Raw genomic sequence first — 18,077 nt, forward strand, 5'->3', positions numbered from 1 at the left:
ACATTTTTATATAATAATGATGTAACAAACTGAGAGTAAGGGTCTACATTTTATATAATAATGATGTAACAAACTGGGAGTAAGGGACTACATTTTATAAAATGTAACAAACTGAGGGTAAGGGTCTACATGTTTATATAATAATACAACTATTTTCGCTTTTAAACTACCACTTTAATTTATAGATTTTGATCATAATATGCCTGCATAGGTGATCTCACTATAATGCGTAGGTTGTGTGAATAGGAAATTAGTGTCATAAACTGCATACAAAACGTTACAGACGGACTACAAGACAACGTTGATTGATTGAGGTTTGGTCAGTGAAGTTGCATTGTGCTCTCTGTCAGACGAACTTTCAGCGTTAGGGCCCCATATTGAATATATTCTTAGAGGAATTGCTCCATACAAGCATGGTTAACATAAAAACGAAATCCAATCCCTATATTTACACTCACAAGACTTTTTATATTTTATGCAATAAAATCGTCATTTGAAAGTGACGTAATTATTCAATAAAAGTCGGTCAAAAGTGGGAGGAGCTTACTCAATTGAATAGCGAATGATGACTCTTCACGTAGGATAGAATTATTCTTCCGCGACGAAAAAAAGTTCAATATTATAATGTAAAATGAACATGACAAACAGAGTAAATTTCAGTGATAATTTTATTTAATCATATCAGAACTTTATATAGGTATTCAATTTTGCTAAAAGTTAATATATAGCGTAATAACATAAAGTATTTGTACTCGGCCACATGTGTGAACTCGGTGACCGTTATTGTGAAGCGAGGCGAGGCTGACGAACGCTTACACACTGGAGTTTTCCGAAGTTGTCAAAACACCGATGTTCAAGTAGCTAAATTTGTTTGAGATTGTCGTCTGACTTGACGATATTACATCCTTCGGAGCCATGTGATTATATAATCTACGCTTAGATCCATCGCCATCTATAGATGAAACAACTTCACTTGTGTTCGATGGATACAATGTATTTGTGGTGACGTGTGACTGTCAACACGTGGATTACAAGCGGTGCATGTTTTTATAATACACATGATTAATTTCTCAAAGAACAAAGACAAGAGAATATGTTTATAACTGACCTATCTCTGTCAGTGGGTCTCACGCCCGTCAACCCAAAAGACTCGATCGTAGGACACAGACACAGAGGTAATGTTTACATTTGACATCCATTATTTTTAACAAAAATGAAAGCGCTTCACGTCGCCCCGGTCGGGATATTTTTCCCGTTTCTTTATACAATTATTAATTTAAAAAATGTTTGTATCATATATGAATATAAAAACAGCAATATACACGTAATGTTACGTCAAAATGTAAACAAAGCCATGTGTTTCTTTTAAAAAAGTAGCCCCTTTACGTTGCATAGAATATTTTCATACGCAAGTTCAAAGTTCAATGTTACCATGCAGTTATGGTAAACAAAATCGGCTAGTACTTACGTATAGTGATCAAGCCTAGCAAGTGTAAATATATATTAATGTTCGTAACAATAAAACATGTGTCCGCGTCTGCCCGACTGATATGTTCCGATATAATAAAACATGTCGAGCAGTCTGCCCAAAAGAAGCCTCTTTCATCGTTGAGGCTTTCGATACCAAATTCTGCTTAAACTCATGCCCAGATATCACTTTCCTCGACGGATATATTTGCAAGGCTGCATGTCCTAAAGGATTGGAGTTCCTTTGGAACAGAACATGTATGGAATCATGCCCAGGCGATGCGCCGCTTGTATACGTCATGAAACGAAGATTCCCATTCGGTATTCTAATATGCATTGCTAGTTGCCCTGGCGACATGTTTTCCGATGGTATTACGTGTGTACATACCTGTGATAAGCGTATGTATGTGTTTAATGCATCCTGTGTTTACAACTGCCCTTCTGATCACAAGCTGTTAGAAGGCAGTGCACCACCCTACACGTGCATGGAACAATGTCGTCCACACCAAAAGCTGTACCACAACCACTGCTTGGAAAAATGTCCTGACGACATGCTATTGTCAAACAGTTCCGGTTTGTCTAAGTGTCCTAAAGAAAATTCAACTATATACAACGGTACATGTGTCTCTAAATGTCCAATAAATCTTGTTGATAACTCTGGAGTATGCATGGAACATTGTGTTGATAGTGAATATGTGTTGAATCAAGCGTGTGTTGCGTCATGTCCGCTAAAATATGTTGTTAAGTTTAGATCTTGGCAACCATATATTAAGTTCTGCGTATCATCATGTGATACTAATATAGGGCCTGACTGGTATAGATACGAATGCAGATGTTTGGGGAGCCTGTTACTCTATAATAATACATGTGTGACAAAATGTCCATCGCTCTATCCGATTGTTTATAATGGTAAGTGCCTAGTCGAATGTCCGGATGGTTTTGTTGCTTACAATGGTAAATGTCAGAGTTCGTGTCCGAAAAATTCTTCATATGTCATCAACAATAACGTATGTGCGAAAATGTGTCCGTCATCGCATCAGTACTTTGCGACGTTACATATGTGGGATACCTACAAAATGACATTTGTGTCTAGTTCCTGTCTAGATAAATGTGCTGAACAAAACTTCGCGGAAATTTCATATAACATGGATTGTATCGACACCTGTCCGGACAAAACTGTTATATTTAGAGTGCCAAGGTGTATCCATAATTGTTCATCAGATGAATCGATATATCGAAGGACTTTTAATTCTCATTATCATATTTACATATGTGTTAAAGAGTGTCCAGATACAAGTTTCAAATGGAAAAATCATTGCTACGATCAATGTCCATCCTATTTACCAAGCTATCAACCGAACCGCACATGTGTAAAGGAATGTCCAAGAAATACTTTTCACGTCCAAAATACATGCAATAAAACTTGTAACGGATATATATTCAATCGTACCGAATGTGTTTATTTCTGTCCAAGGAATGCACCGTTCGTATTAGGTCAAAACTGTGTTTCAAAATGTCCAGTATCACACGTATTGAATCAACAGGATGGACGCTGTGTGGAAACATGCCTTCCTAACGTTAAATTAAACCGCACCTGTTACAGAACGTGTCCAGATAGTAGTCCGATTGTGCTGAACAATACGTGTGTGAAGGAATGTCCAAAAAATTTCAATTTGACAGCACCCTCTCCACAAGGTTTCATTTGTGTGAATGAATGTAAACCTCCATTGGTCCGGGATGGTAACAGATGTACTGTGACATGTGGACAGAAGCTAGTTGTGAACAATGTATGTGAGAATACAACAAAATGTCCCGATAGCTTTAGATTTGTAGAGAATTCTACACGTGGACAGATATGTCGAAAAAAATGTACGGAAAAGCAGTTTAATTTTAACGAAGTGTGGTGTGTAAACAAGTGTCCAAATTTTGCTATGGGACAACGATGTCTAGACCACTGTCCACCATCTCATCCATACACATTTCATGAGAAATATGCTAAAGAAAAAGACTCCATGCGATGCTATTCAAACTGTCCCACTATTACATTCGGGGCATTTTGTGTTGATAGCTGTCCAGAATCGCACCGTGCCGTAGAGTCGACGAGAACCTGCGAGAAGACATGTCCAGCGTCCGATCCCATTAAAACTGACTCTAGGTGTCTACAACCTTGTTCAATCACCGAAAGCTTCTCTAAATTAGAACAGAAGTGTATCCCGATGTCCCCTGGCCTTGTTGCTGCCATTCTGGTGACATTTGTGATTGCTGTGCTCGGTATAATTGGAGTCTTCTTCATGTGTAAAACACCAACTATACCCCGTAATAAAGTAAGTACCACAACTATGTATAAAGTATGCTACATTTTATGTAATCAAAATGTTCAAGAGGCATTTATCTCTCAGTACTCAACCTCAGCATTTTAGCAATTTGAATTTCGCTTTCATAAAGATACACTTTATTTATTATCCCCCGCCAACTTCGTTGGGTTCCGTCCTACAAATGGGTTCCGTCCGTCCGTACGAATGGTTTCCGGAGCATAACTCTAAAACCAGTAGAGATATTTCCACGAAACTTCATACAAACATTGGTCTTATAGTCTAGTAGTGCCTTTTGCTATTTATAGGTTTTCATTTTTTGCATTTTTTCCGTAACCATGGAAACATTGCTGAAAATATCATATTTTTGTACCAGGTTCGTTTCCGGAGCATAACTCTAAAACCAGAAGAGATATTTCCACGAAACTTCATAGACACATTGGTCTTATGGTCTAGTAGTGCCTTTTGCTATTTTTAGGTTTTAATTTTTTGCATTTTTTCCGTAACCATGGAAACATTGCTGAAAATATCATGGTAAATGATACTTTGCAAAACTCCACCCATCTTTGTGTATATAGTCTAATATAAATGTCAAGGCTGTATACCTGATTCAACAATTGCAGGCCCGCTCTACTTGAATTATACTCCATCTTTCTTTAGCTCAACTTCCTTTTTCCTGTTTTTTTTTTCCATACAAATAAGTCTCCACAATCAAACTTACTTCAGCTTTGATATCTCCATTGGCGGAGGATCTGAATGACTATGTCCTTGTTGGATAAAGGAATGGTTCTAGTCTAAATAAAGGTATGATAATTACCTAATTTATGTTAAGTATATTAAGTCAGTCTTTATGAATTGTGATAATTTTTGCTGTCAGATAAATTTAAGTAACAATGCACTGTGTCTTATTGTCAGGATATCATCACTGTGATGTTTCTATTTGTGTTGCAATGTTATCCGGTGCATTGTTTTAGAGTAACAGCCCAGACGCTGCGGCTATGGCAGATGAATCTGCAAAACCACAGAGAAGAGAAAATACTAACAACTCCGTAAAGTATGAATGTGCAACCTCAACAATACATTTTGAGGGAGATTTATCACAACACGGGCGAGGATGTGATACGGAAAAAGATCTTACTGGTGCAACAATGGACACAACGAAGACTGAAACAGGTCTAGATAACAGTGGCTTTTCAGACCCAGAGACAAGTAACATTTAGGTTCGTCATACAGGAAGAAATGAACTATTACATGGAAATGTATATGACGGTGAAATGAATATCAATGAAGAAACAAACTTGAAGGAAAAGGTTAAATGATTACAGACGACAATGGCTCTAACAGTAACACACAATGAGCCATCATAGTGTTAACATTCCCCACGAGTGCTAATGAGGAGCGTGCATCAGTGATGTAACACTATAAAAAGGACAAGAGATCCACTATCAACGCAGTCTCTCTTTGTATTTTTTTAATTGACTGCATTGTTACTTTGAGTTCGTTAGACTTGCTGCCTGATCTATCATATCGTGCAGTGACAAAGGACACATAATTTTATCAAGGTCCAAATCATTTCGGTTAGATATTAAATCATGTGTTTGTTTTATCAATTAAAGTGAATAGTCGGGCAAAGAAAACCAGTCTAAATGCGTTCATTGGCCTTCCAAAAGTTCTCACATATCAATACGACGGTCAAGTTCGTTCTGCTTGGTTTCCCAGTTCTGACCATTAAAGTAAAGAAAAGTTGAAAGCATCGAAAGCGAGGCTGTGTGGAAATGTAACCACGGACATAGTGAGCCGGGAGGACGTTTTAGAATTCCCATACTTTAAATAGAGGTTACACAACGAGTGGTTATTGGATATGGAATTTATTCAACACGAGTGAGTTATTTTTTAAAAGTTACAAAAGACACGAGCTTTAGCGAGTGTCTTTTGTAACTTTTAAAAAAATAACTTACGAGTGTGGAATAAATTCCATATCCAACAACCACAAGTCGTGTGACCTGTTTCTACCACAATAATATCCGATTTTAGCCGATAGAAATACGACGAGGATAAGTACTCAATCCAACAGCAGTTTTGGTGTCAAGCGGCGATCACAGCATAACATGACGTCACTCGATTATTGATGACGTTGACAAAAGATGATACGACACTGAGAAAGACGTCAAAGTGCATCGTGTCAGCCAATCAGAATGCGTACATAGTTTATACCACGTGTGGTATAAACAAATTGTTAATCAACAGCTGCATCGTTTATTTGATACCCTGAGAGTTGAATAACAGCACCAATTGTGGTAGAAATTAATTTCTTCGTACGCAGATAGATTTTGACGAGAGATTTTATTTTTCCATTTCATAAGAAATTATACTGGATACATTCACACTATTTTTACCGACTTTAGCCATCCTTGCCCGACTGTTCACTTTAACGTCCTATTAACAGTCAGGGTTAAGTAAGGACGGCCTCTCATATATTTTGTGCACAGCGTGTATGTAATGTAAGGTGCGTGTTTTGGGAGACTGCGGTATATTGGTGTTGTGTCTTCTTGTATAGTGGAACTGTTGCCCTTTTATAGTGCTACACCACTGAAGCATGCCAACTAAGACAGGGTCATGTAATGACTGCCCCCATGTGTGCGATGTGTAGTTTCCTAGGAAACTGTATTATATATATTACGTTTGTGTCGTTAGTCAATGTGCAATCTATATATAGAAAATACATTAGCAGTGTATAAAATATCTGCCTGGTTGGGGAAGTCACAGAGCCAGAAACATAGCTTAGGCTTTAAGGCACTGACCTTGTTAACTATTTATCCTGCAACTTATTAAAAGATACTCCACCGCTGACAAACGGTTGGAGCAGACACAAATAAGTAGTTTTCTTCAGTTACAGAAGTTATTTTTTAACGCCATAACCACGATAAACCGCATTTTCAGTTAGTACCGAATATGTTACAAGTAAGTATATATGACAATGCCAGTGTAGGCTGCAGAATGAAATAATATCTTTATTACCACTCAGTTCAATAAACCGTAGTGATACTAAGGATTTGTATTTTAATCAGATTGTAGGATAAATATTTGTATATTCTTAATGAATTACATGTAAAACCATGCTTTACACTCTAAGGATGTGATATTTACCCGTCATTGTTACCTTATCTCTCTCATGTGACTGCCATGTATGACGGTTAAAGACAGTTTAAGGGAGAGTCAGCACATGGTTGTCTGGTATGCTTCCTAAGATCTAGTAATCTTTTACGTTTTCACAAAACTAACAACAAATTGAAAATGGTAAAGATCCAACAGAATGTAACTAAAAATATATTTTCATTATTCTTAACTAACACCCAAGTGCATGTCTGTTCGAGGGTTTTGCCTATTTACAGAACTAATAACAAAGACAAATATCGTAGTAAAATTCTCACTTCTTTAACGAAATCATAATTATAAGTGAATTCATCCATGCATTACCTTTTATAATTCTGAAATACAGTACGTGTATAGAATCGAAAATACTGACAAAATTGTCATAGGAATTGTCTCTCATCAATAAGTACAATGTACATCAAAAGTTCCATTACCGTTTAAAGTGCTGGCTGAAAGAGACAACTTTATTAAATATAAACTGACAGTCATAATTGTTAACTGGTAAACGACCTACAGAAATTAGAATCACAATGTATTTCCTTTGTATAAACATGCTTTAATAATAAAAACACCAGTCAGCACCTTCGATCATATTGAAGTGAAACTGTATTTTTTTCTAATTATCATTAATTTAAACAATTATCATTAATTTAAACAAACAAGACATGTTGGAAACAAAATATAAAAATAAAAATAAATTGGTCCCACAACCGTAATATCCAATATAGGAACAGCCTGCAAGGCACATTGAAGTCATCCATATCACAGAACATTTAATATCAGCAACACCAGGCATTGTATCGGAGGCCTACAAAACTCTATTACATGAACCGCCTATAAAGCCAAAAAAGACAAATGAAGAAAAACCAATGCCTACTCTAGTACGAATTCTCTATAGAAAATCATGCATGTTGGACAAAAAGATGTGAGCATCACTAAGCTTGGGATTTACATAGATTATATAATAGTAGGCCAAAGTCTGACTCATGATACAGAACATATTCACATGATCATATTAACAGTATTAATTTATCAAATGCATCCATGTCATCCTACTTTAGTTTGTGTGTATAGGTGTGTATAATTATACACAAACAATACCCCTCAAACTCTAATCAGAACAAATACAGCTATATCATCCTACTTTAATCCAGTTTGTGTGTATAGGTGTGTATAATTATACACAAACAATACCCCTCAAACTCTAATCAGAACAAATACAGCTATATCATCCTACTTTAGTTTGTGTGTATAGGTGTGTATAATTATACACAAACAATACCCCTTAAACTCTAATCAGAACAAATACAGCTATATCATCCTACTTTAATCCAGTTTGTGTGTATAGGTGTGTATAATTATACACAAACAATACCCCTTAAACTCTAATCAGAACAAATACAGCTATTTCATCCTACTTTAGTTTGTGTGTATAGGTGTGTATAATTATACACAAACAATACCCCTTAAACTCTAATCAGAACAAATACAGCTATTTCATCCTACTTTAATCCAGTTTGTGTGTATAGGTGTGTATAATTATACACAAACAATACCCCTTAAACTCTAATCAGAACAAATACAGCTATATCATCCTACTTTAGTTTGTGTGTATAGGTGTGTATAATTATACACAAACAATACCCCTTAAACTCTAATCAGAACAAATACAGCTATATCATCCTACTTAGGTTGTGTATAGGTGTGTATAATTATACACAACAATACCCCTAAACTCTAATCAGAACAAATACAGCTATATCATCCTACTTTAATCCAGTTTGTGTGTATAGGTGTGTATAATTATACACAAACAATACCCCTCAAACTCTAATCAGAACAAATACAGCTATTTCATCCTACTTTAGTTTGTGTGTATAGGTGTGTATAATTATACACAAACAATACCCCTTAAACTCTAATCAGAACAAATACAGCTATATCATCCTACTTTAATCCAGTTTGTGTGTATAGGTGTGTATAATTATACACAAACAATACCCCTTAAACTCTAATCAGAACAAATACAGCTATATTCATCCTACTTTAATCAGTTTGTGTTATAGGTGTGTATAATTATACACAAACAATACCCCTTAAACTCTAATCAGAACAAATACAGCTATATCATCCTACTTTAATCCAGTTTGTGTGTATAGGTGTGTATAATTACACAAACAATACCCCTCAAACTCTAATCAGAACAAATACAGCTATATCATCCTACTTTAATCCAGTTTGTGTGTATAGGTGTGTATAATTATACACAAACAATACCCCTCAAACTCTAATCAGAACAAATACAGCTATATCATCCTACTTTAGTTTGTGTGTATAGGTGTGTATAATTATACACAAACAATACCCCTTAAACTCTAATCAGAACAAATACAGCTATATCATCCTACTTTAATCCAGTTTGTGTGTATAGGTGTGTATAATTATACACAAACAATACCCCTTAAACTCTAATCAGAACAAATACAGCTATTTCATCCTACTTTAATCCAGTTTGTGTGTATAGGTGTGTATAATTATACACAAACAATACCCCTTAAACTCTAATCAGAACAAATACAGCTATATCATCCTACTTTAATCCAGTTTGTGTGTATAGGTGTGTATAATTACACAAACAATACCCCTTAAACTCTAATCAGAACAAATACAGCTATATCATCCTACTTTAATCCAGTTTGTGTGTATAGGTGTGTATTTAATTACACAAACAATACCCCTTAAACTCTAATCAGAACAAATACAGCTATATCATCCTACTTTAATCCAGTTTGTGTGTATAGGTGTGTATAATTATACACAAACAATACCCCTTAAACTCTAATCAGAACAAATACAGCTATATCATCCTACTTTAATCCAGTTTGTGTGTATAGGTGTGTATAATTACACAAACAATACCCCTTAAACTCTAATCAGAACAAATACAGCTATTTCATCCTACTTTAATCCAGTTTGTGTGTATAGGTGTGTATAATTATACACAAACAATACCCCTTAAACTCTAATCAGAACAAATACAGCTATATCATCCTACTTTAATCCAGTTTGTGTGTATAGGTGTGTAGTTGGTGTATATAATTATACACAAACAATACCCCTTAAACTCTAATCAGAACAAATACAGCTATATCATCCTACTTTAATCCAGTTTGTGTGTATAGGTGTGTATAATTATACACAAACAATACCCCTTAAACTCTAATCAGAACAAATACAGCTATATCATCCTACTTTAATCCAGTTTGTGTGTATAGGTGTGTATAATTATACACAAACAATACCCCTTAAACTCTAATCAGAACAAATACAGCTATATCATCCTACTTTAATCCAGTTTGTGTGTATAGGTGTGTATAATTATACACAAACAATACCCCTTAAACTCTAATCAGAACAAATACAGCTATATCATCCTACGTCCAGTTTGTGTGTATAGGTGTGTATAATTATACACAAACAATACCCCTTAAACTCTAATCAGAACAAATACAGCTATATCATCCTACTTTAATCCAGTTTGTGTGTATAGGTGTGTATAATTACACAAACAATACCCCTTAAACTCTAATCAGAACAAATACAGCTATATCATCCTACTTTAATCCAGTTTGTGTGTATAGGTGTGTATAATTACACAAACAATACCCCTTAAACTCTAATCAGAACAAATACAGCTATATCATCCTACTTTAATCCAGTTTGTGTGTATAGGTGTGTATAATTATACACAAACAATACCCCTTAAACTCTAATCAGAACAAATACAGCTATATCATCCTACTTTAATCCAGTTTGTGTGTATAGGTGTGTATAATTATACACAAACAATACCCCTTAAACTCTAATCAGAACAAATACAGCTATATCATCCTACTTTAATCCAGTTTGTGTGTATAGGTGTGTATAATTACACAAACAATACCCCTTAAACTCTAATCAGAACAAATACAGCTAGAGTTGATTAAACTAACAGTATCAATTTCAGCATCATATGATTAAATGCTATACGTCCTATCTAATCAGTGTAAATTAAAATGTTTATCAATTACAGATGTTATAGACGCTGGGACCAGTCAGCTAGACATGACATTTTTGTACTCAATACATATAGTCTCTTCCTATACTCATTAGTGCATTTCATTCTTTTAATAATATTTTTAAATCTTAAAAGTCAAAAGTTTCATATCTGTTCAATGTACAGCAATTCATATCTGTAGGATAATGCATAACAATAACAAACTTTTTTGGAGTTATGGCCCTTGATTTGATTACATGAAAAGTTCCTATATATATCATTAACTATATTAGGTTACAACGGTGTGTGAAAATCCAGATTTCTGTACACCAGTCTATAGACCAAGCTAATTTTATTTGAGTAATTAAAAAGATATAACAGATCAGAAAGCAGATACCTTCAGATTATTACAGATCTTTTGTTAAATTGGAAATTTAATTTCCTTCAATTTCATTTATTTCTATAATTGTAGTTGATAATGTCGTGTTGGCAGACTGAACCAGAGGTTGAAAAGTTTAAGATTAGAATTATTTACAGATCGTGGCATTAATTACCTGTACGAGTAAGTCAGTCAAGTAAGTCGAGTGACCTTGGGTAGAGGACGGTGAGTTTCTCAGGTTACAACCCCCAATAGACAACAATTACAATCAACATTCATAGCTCACCCTAATGTTATAGACATAATTTATGAAACTGGCATATTAGAAATGTAAATTAGTCTATCTCACCTTGATACAGGCGACCACTTGATGTCTTGTGCAGTATTTTAAAATTTACTTTTGTTTGTTTTTTAATACTTTCAAAGAATTTAGCTATCACTGTCATATCTGTTGCCAACAAAAGGTGGTTTTTTAGGTCATCTGACCCGAAGGGTCAGGATGACCTATAGTCATCATGTTTCGTCCGTCGTCGTCCGCCGTCCGCCGTGCGCCGTGCGCCGTCCGCCGTGCGTTAACTTTTCACATTTTGAACTTCTTCTCAAGTTCTACCGGTGCAATTTGGCTGAAACTTGCATGAAATGATCCTGACATGGTCCCGACAAAGTGTTGTTATTTTTCGGGTCAATCCGAAATCCAAGATGGCTGCCACAGCCGCCATCTTGAAAACACATTTTGAACTTCTTCTCAAGTTCTACCGGTTCGATTTGACTGAAACTTGCATGAAATGATCCTGACATGGTCCCGACAAAAGTGTTGTTATTTTTTCGGGTCGATCCGATATCCAAGATGGCCGCCACAGCCACCATCTTGAAAACACATTTTGAACTTCTTCTCAAGTTCTACCGGTGCGATTGGGCTGAAACTTGCATGAAATGATCCTGACATGGTCCCGACAAAGTGTTGTTATTTTTCGGGTCAATCCGAAATCCAAGATGGCTGCCACAGCCGCCATCTTGAAAACACATTTTGAACTTCTTCTCAAGTTCTACCAGTGCGATTGGGCTGAAACTTGCATGAAATGATCCTGACATGGTCCCGACAAAGTGTTGTTATTTTTCGGGTCGATCCGATATCCAAGATGGCCGCCACAGCCGCCATCTTGAAAACACATTTTGAACTTCTTCTCAAGTTCTACCGGTGCGATTTGGCTGAAACTTTCATGAAATGATCCTGACATGGTCCCGACAAAGTGTTGTTATTTTTCGGGTCGATCCGAAATCCAAGATGGCCGCCAGAGCCGCCATCTTGAAAACACATTTTGAACTTCTCTTCTCAAGTTCTACCGGTGCGATTTGACTGAAACTTGCATGAAAAGATCCTAATATGGTCCTGACAAAGTGTTGTTATTTTTTGGTTGATCCGAAACCCAAGATGGCTGCCACAGCCGCCATCTTGAAAACACATTTTGAACTTCTTCTCAAGTTCTACCGGTGCGATTAGACTGAAACTTGCATGAAATGATCCTCACTTAGTCCTGATAAAGTGTTGTTATTTTTCGGGTTGATCTGAAATCCAAGATGGCTGCCACAGCGGCCATCTTGAAAACACATTTTGAACTTCTTATCAAGTTCTACCGGTGCGATTTGGCTGAAACTTGCATGAAATGATCCTGACATGGTCCCGACAAAGTATTGTTACATCTCTGGTTGATCACAAATCGAAGATGGCTACCATGACACTATATCTAATTAATTTCCTATATGTTAAGGCCCTTGGGCCTCTTGTTTGAAATAAAATTTGTTGAAAGAAATTGAAAATGATCCTGACATGGTCCTGACAAAGTGACACCATATATAATTAATTTTACTATTGCCAAGGTAGTCAGATGACCGTTAAGGCCCTTTGGGCCTCTTGTTTGTGAAATATTATGAAATGTATTAATCATGTGTATAATGCTTATTGTAAGTGGTCATAATTATTGTGTTAAATTTATGAAATCATTATTCAAACTTTTAGGTGATTAATGGTCCTGACAATTTCAAGTTTTATTGATGGTAATAAAGGAAAATGTGCTTTCTTCGGGACAAGGGTTTTAAAAGATTCGGAAAGTGAATAATGAATTAAGTTTGATATGAATAATGTATTTATAAAGAATAAGGGTGGTCTTCAGCAAGGAGCAGAACAAGACAGTACCAAATGCTTCTCAAGCTCCAACGCATCACCAGTAATTCAAATTTAATGACTGTAGGCTTGTAGAACTTGATAAACCAAGCGCAGGATAAAACAGACAATGGTAAAAATGAGTTTTAATGTATTGAAACGACAACATTTAATTTAGATCTTGTGACGGAAAAAAAAATTGTAGAAATCTTTATCACCAAGTTATTAGGTTCCTTATTGAATGTGATCTACCACCAAACATAATAGGTTCTCTAAGGAGGGAAAAATCTCCCATTTAAAATGGATATTATTGAGAGGTATATTTCTATTTATAAAACAGTTGTGACAGCCCAGTGTACATTAACTAGTGGTTAACTGTAATGTGCGACATGATCTTCACTCTGGTGTAGGGAAATACTGAATGAAAGAAAATAATGATTCATGCTTTAAGTGCAGAACATATATATTTTGTGAATATTTGATCTGTTTAAATGAGATAAGGTTTTGAGAGTGTTGTCCCGATAGATGTACTGTACCTTATAATGGAGTTTCCCAGTGTAAAGTTTATGTAAATATTATGTTTAGGTCGCTGTGTTAGCTAGTGCAGAAACACTTACGACATTTGATATGAAAATATCTTTTAGCAATAAAATTAAACAATTTTACAAGAGTATTGTGTCTGTTTTTAATGTCATTTTAAAAGGAGAATCTACCTGAATATCTGTTGTCGTCCTTAAACTTTCTTTGTGTGGTCTGCAAGTCAGTAAAAATATTTCATGATGGAATCTTCTAATAACCCCTACATGAAATTGGATGGGGAGGAGGGGGGGGACATCTTTAGTATTACGGATCTGTCCCATCTTGTCCTGTCCTAGTTTTTTGTTGACAATATAATAAATCTAAATGTAGGTCACTGTACCCCTCGGGATGACCTGTAAAATGAGAGTTGTATATAAATAGTGAAGATAAATAATGCGTTAATTTAGTTAAGTTACATTTATACATAGATCAAGACATGTTCATTACCAAGGAAAACTACAGCTTAATGTCTGTGATAGTCGGTACATATACATTTCCTACAGCCATTTTTGCCTACAGTCCTAAAGCATGTGGAGTCTGGCACTGCACTTGATACAAAACCTAATATTTAATATGAAAAAAGGATGACAAGAAAAGCTGGAGTAAAAACGGTTACGAGAAAAGCTGGAGTGCCCCAGGTACATAAGTTAAGAGTTTTTAGCCCACCATCATCAGATGGTGGGCTATTCAAATCGCCTTTCGTCCGTGGTCCGTGGTCTGTCCGTCCGTCCGTCCTTCCGTCCATCCGTCCGTCCGTTAACAATTCTTGTTACCACTATTTCTCAGAGAGTACCGAAGGGATCTTTTTCAAATTTCATATGTAGGTTCCCCTATGGCCCTAGTTGTGCATATTACATTTTGGGACGGATCGGTCAACAAGATGGCCACCAGGTGGCCATCTTGGATTTTGATTGTTAAAGTTTGTTACCGTTATTTCTCAAAAAGTATTGAAGGAATCTTTCTCAAATTTCATATGTAGGTTCCCCCAGGGCCATAGTTGTGCATATTGCATTTTGGGACGGATCGGTCGACAAGATGGCCGACCGTCGGCCATCTTGGATTTTGATAGTTAAAGTTTGTTACCTCTATTTCCCAGAAAGTACTGAAGGGATCTTTCTCAAATTTCACATGTAGGTTCCCCTAGGGCCCTAGTTGTGCATATTGCATTTTGGGACCAATCGGTCTACAAGATGGCCAACCAGCGGCCATCTTGGATTTTGATAGTTAGAGTTTGTTACCGCTATTTCCCAGAAAGTACGGAAGGAATCTTTCTCAAATTTCATATGTAGGTTCCCCTAGGGCCCTAGTTGTGAATATTGCATTTTGGGACCAATCAGTCAACAAGATGGCCGACTGGCGGCCATCTTGGATTTTGATAGTTAAAGTTTGTTACCGCTATTTCCCAGAAAGTACTGAAGGGATCTTTCTCAAATTTCACATGTAAGTTCCCCTAGGACCCTAGTTGTGCATATTACATTTTGGGACGGATCGGTCAACAAGATGGCCGCCAGGTGGCCGTCTTGGATTTTGATTGTTAAAGTTTGTTACCGCTATTTCTCAAAAAGTATTGAAGGAATCTTTCTCAAATTTCATATGTAGGTTCCCCCAGGGCCATAGTTGTGCATATTGCATTTTGGGACGGATCGGTCGACAAGATGGCCGACTGGCGGCCATCTTGGATTTTGATAGTTAAAGTTTGTTACCGCTATTTCCCAGAAAGTACTGAAGGGATCTTTCTCAAATTTCATACGTAGGTTCCCCCAGGGCCATAGTTGTGCATATTGCATTTTGGGACGGATCGGTCGACAAGATGGCCGACTCGGCCATCTTGGATTTGGATTGTTTTTGTTAGCTAGTTCCCAAAAGTTTGTTACCCTCTATTTCCCAGAAGTTTGTGCATACTGATTTTGGGGGATCTTTCTCAAATTTTCACATGTAGGTTCTATTTTTATCCCTAGGGCCCTAGGTTGTGCATATTGCATTTTGGGACGGATCGGTCGACAAGATGGCTGACCGTCGGCCATCTTGGATTTTGATAGTTAAAGTTTGTTACCTCTATTTCCCAGAAAGTACTGAAGGGATCTTTCTCAAATTTCACATGTAGGTTCCCCTAGGGCCCTAGTTGTGCATATTGCATTTTGGGACCAATCGGTCTACAAGATGGCCAACCAGCGGCCATCTTGGATTTTGATAGTTAAAGTTTGTTACCGCTATTTCCCAGAAAGTACGGAAGGAATCTTTCTCAAATTTCATATGTAGGTTCCCCTAGGGCCCTAGTTGTGAATATTGCATTTTGGGACCAATCAGTTAACAAGATGGCCGACTGGCGGCCATCTTGGATTTTGATAGTTAAAGTTTGTTACCGCTATTTCCCAGAAAGTACTGAAGGGATCTTTCTCAAATTTCACATGTAAGTTCCCCTAGGACCCTAGTTGTGCATATTACATTTTGGGACGGATCGGTCAACAAGATGGCCGCCAGGTGGCTGTCTTGGATTTTGATTGTTAAAGTTTGTTACCGCTATTTCTCAAAAAGTATTGAAGGAATCTTTCTCAAATTTCATATGTAGGTTCCCCCAGGGCCATAGTTGTGCATATTGCATTTTGGGACGGATCGGTCGACAAGATGGCCGACTGGCGGCCATCTTGGATTTTGATAGTTAAAGTTTGTTACCGCTATTTCCCAGAAAGTACTGAAGGGATCTTTCTCAAATTTCACATGTAAGTTCCCCTAGGACCCTAGTTGTGCATATTACATTTTGGGACGGATCGGTCAACAAGATGGCCGACCAGCGGCCATCTTGGATTTTGATAGTTAAAGTTTGTTACCGCTATTTCCCAGAAAGTACGGAAGGAATCTTTCTCAAATTCCATATGTAGGTTCCCCTAGGGCCCTAGTTGTGCATATTGCATTTTGGGAGCGATCGGTCGACAAGATGGCCAACCGGCGGCCATCTTGGATTTTGATAGTTAAAGTTTGTTACCGCTATTTCTCAGAAAGTACTGAAGGGATCTTTCTCAAATTTCATATGTAAGTTCCCCTAGGACCCTAGTTGTGCATATTGCATTTTGGGACCGATCGGTCAACAAGATGGCTGAACGGCGGCCATCTTGGATTTTGATAGTTAAAGTTTGTTACCGCTATTTCTCAGAAAGTACTGAAGGGATCTTTCTTAAATTTCATGTGCAGGTTCCCGAAGGGGTCTAGTGCATTTTCTGACTGATCGGTCAGCATTTAAGGACAGGTCAGGTTAAGATGGTGTAGAGTTTAGTTTGTGTAGCATCCCATTAACAGCTGGGGTCATTTAAGGACAGGTCAGGTTAAGATGGTGTAGAGTTTAGTTTGTGTAGCATCCCATTAATAGCTGGGGTCATTTAAGGACAGGTCAGGTTAAGATGGTGTAGGATTTGGTTTGTGTAGCGTCCCATTAACAGCTGGGGTCATTTAAGGACAGGTCAGGTTAAGATGGTGTAGAGTTTAGTTTGTGTAGCGTCCCATTAACAGCTGGGGTCATTTAAGGACAGGTCAGGTTAAGATGGTGTAGGATTTGGTTTGTGTAGCGTCCCATTAATAGCTGGGGTCATTTAAGGACAGGTCAGGTTAAGATGGTGTAGAGTTTAGTTTGTGTAGCGTCCCATTAACAGCTGGGGTCATTTAAGGACAGGTCAGGTTAAGATGGTGTAGAGTTTAGTTTGTGTAGCATCCCATTAACAGCTGGGGTCATTTAAGGACAGGTCAGGTTAAGATGGTGTAGAGTTTAGTTTGTGTAGCGTCCCATTAACAGCTGGGGTCATTTAAGGACAGGTCAGGTTAAGATGGTGTAGGATTTGGTTTGTGTAGCGTCCCATTAACAGCTGGGGTCATTTAAGGACAGGTCAGGTTAAGATGGTGTAGGATTTGGTTTGTGTAGCGTCCCATTAACAGCTGGGGTCATTTAAGGACAGGTCAGGTTAAGATGGTGTAGGATTTGGTTTGTGTAGCGTCCCATTA

At 37.1% G+C, this 18,077-nt stretch overlaps 1 protein-coding gene across 1 annotated transcript; it reads left to right on the top strand.

The window, feature by feature from the left end:
• The first annotated feature begins 1,823 nt into the window (after nt 1–1,823).
• LOC138310159 (proprotein convertase subtilisin/kexin type 5-like) lies at nt 1,824–4,999 on the top strand. Its single transcript, XM_069251284.1, has 2 exons — nt 1,824–3,791; nt 4,754–4,999. The coding sequence occupies exons 1-2, from the start codon at nt 1,824–1,826 to the stop codon at nt 4,997–4,999; spliced, it is 2,214 nt and encodes a 737-aa protein (XP_069107385.1).
• Nucleotides 5,000–18,077: the final 13,078 nt, after the last annotated feature.

Source organism: Argopecten irradians, chromosome 16 (assembly GCF_041381155.1).
Source record: "Argopecten irradians isolate NY chromosome 16, Ai_NY, whole genome shotgun sequence".
In the NCBI taxonomy this organism is placed as follows: Eukaryota; Metazoa; Mollusca; class Bivalvia; order Pectinida; family Pectinidae; genus Argopecten; species Argopecten irradians.

What these genes read in the sequence shown, in the direction of transcription:
- LOC138310159 (XM_069251284.1), top strand. Translation starts at nt 1,824, where the DNA reads ATGTTTTCCGATGGTATTACGTGTGTACATACCTGTGATAAGCGTATG. An exon ending in CAACTATACCCCGTAATAAA is followed by an intron (nt 3,792 to 4,753) that starts GTAAGTACCACA and finishes GCATTGTTTTAG; the next exon opens with AGTAACAGCCCAGACGCTGC.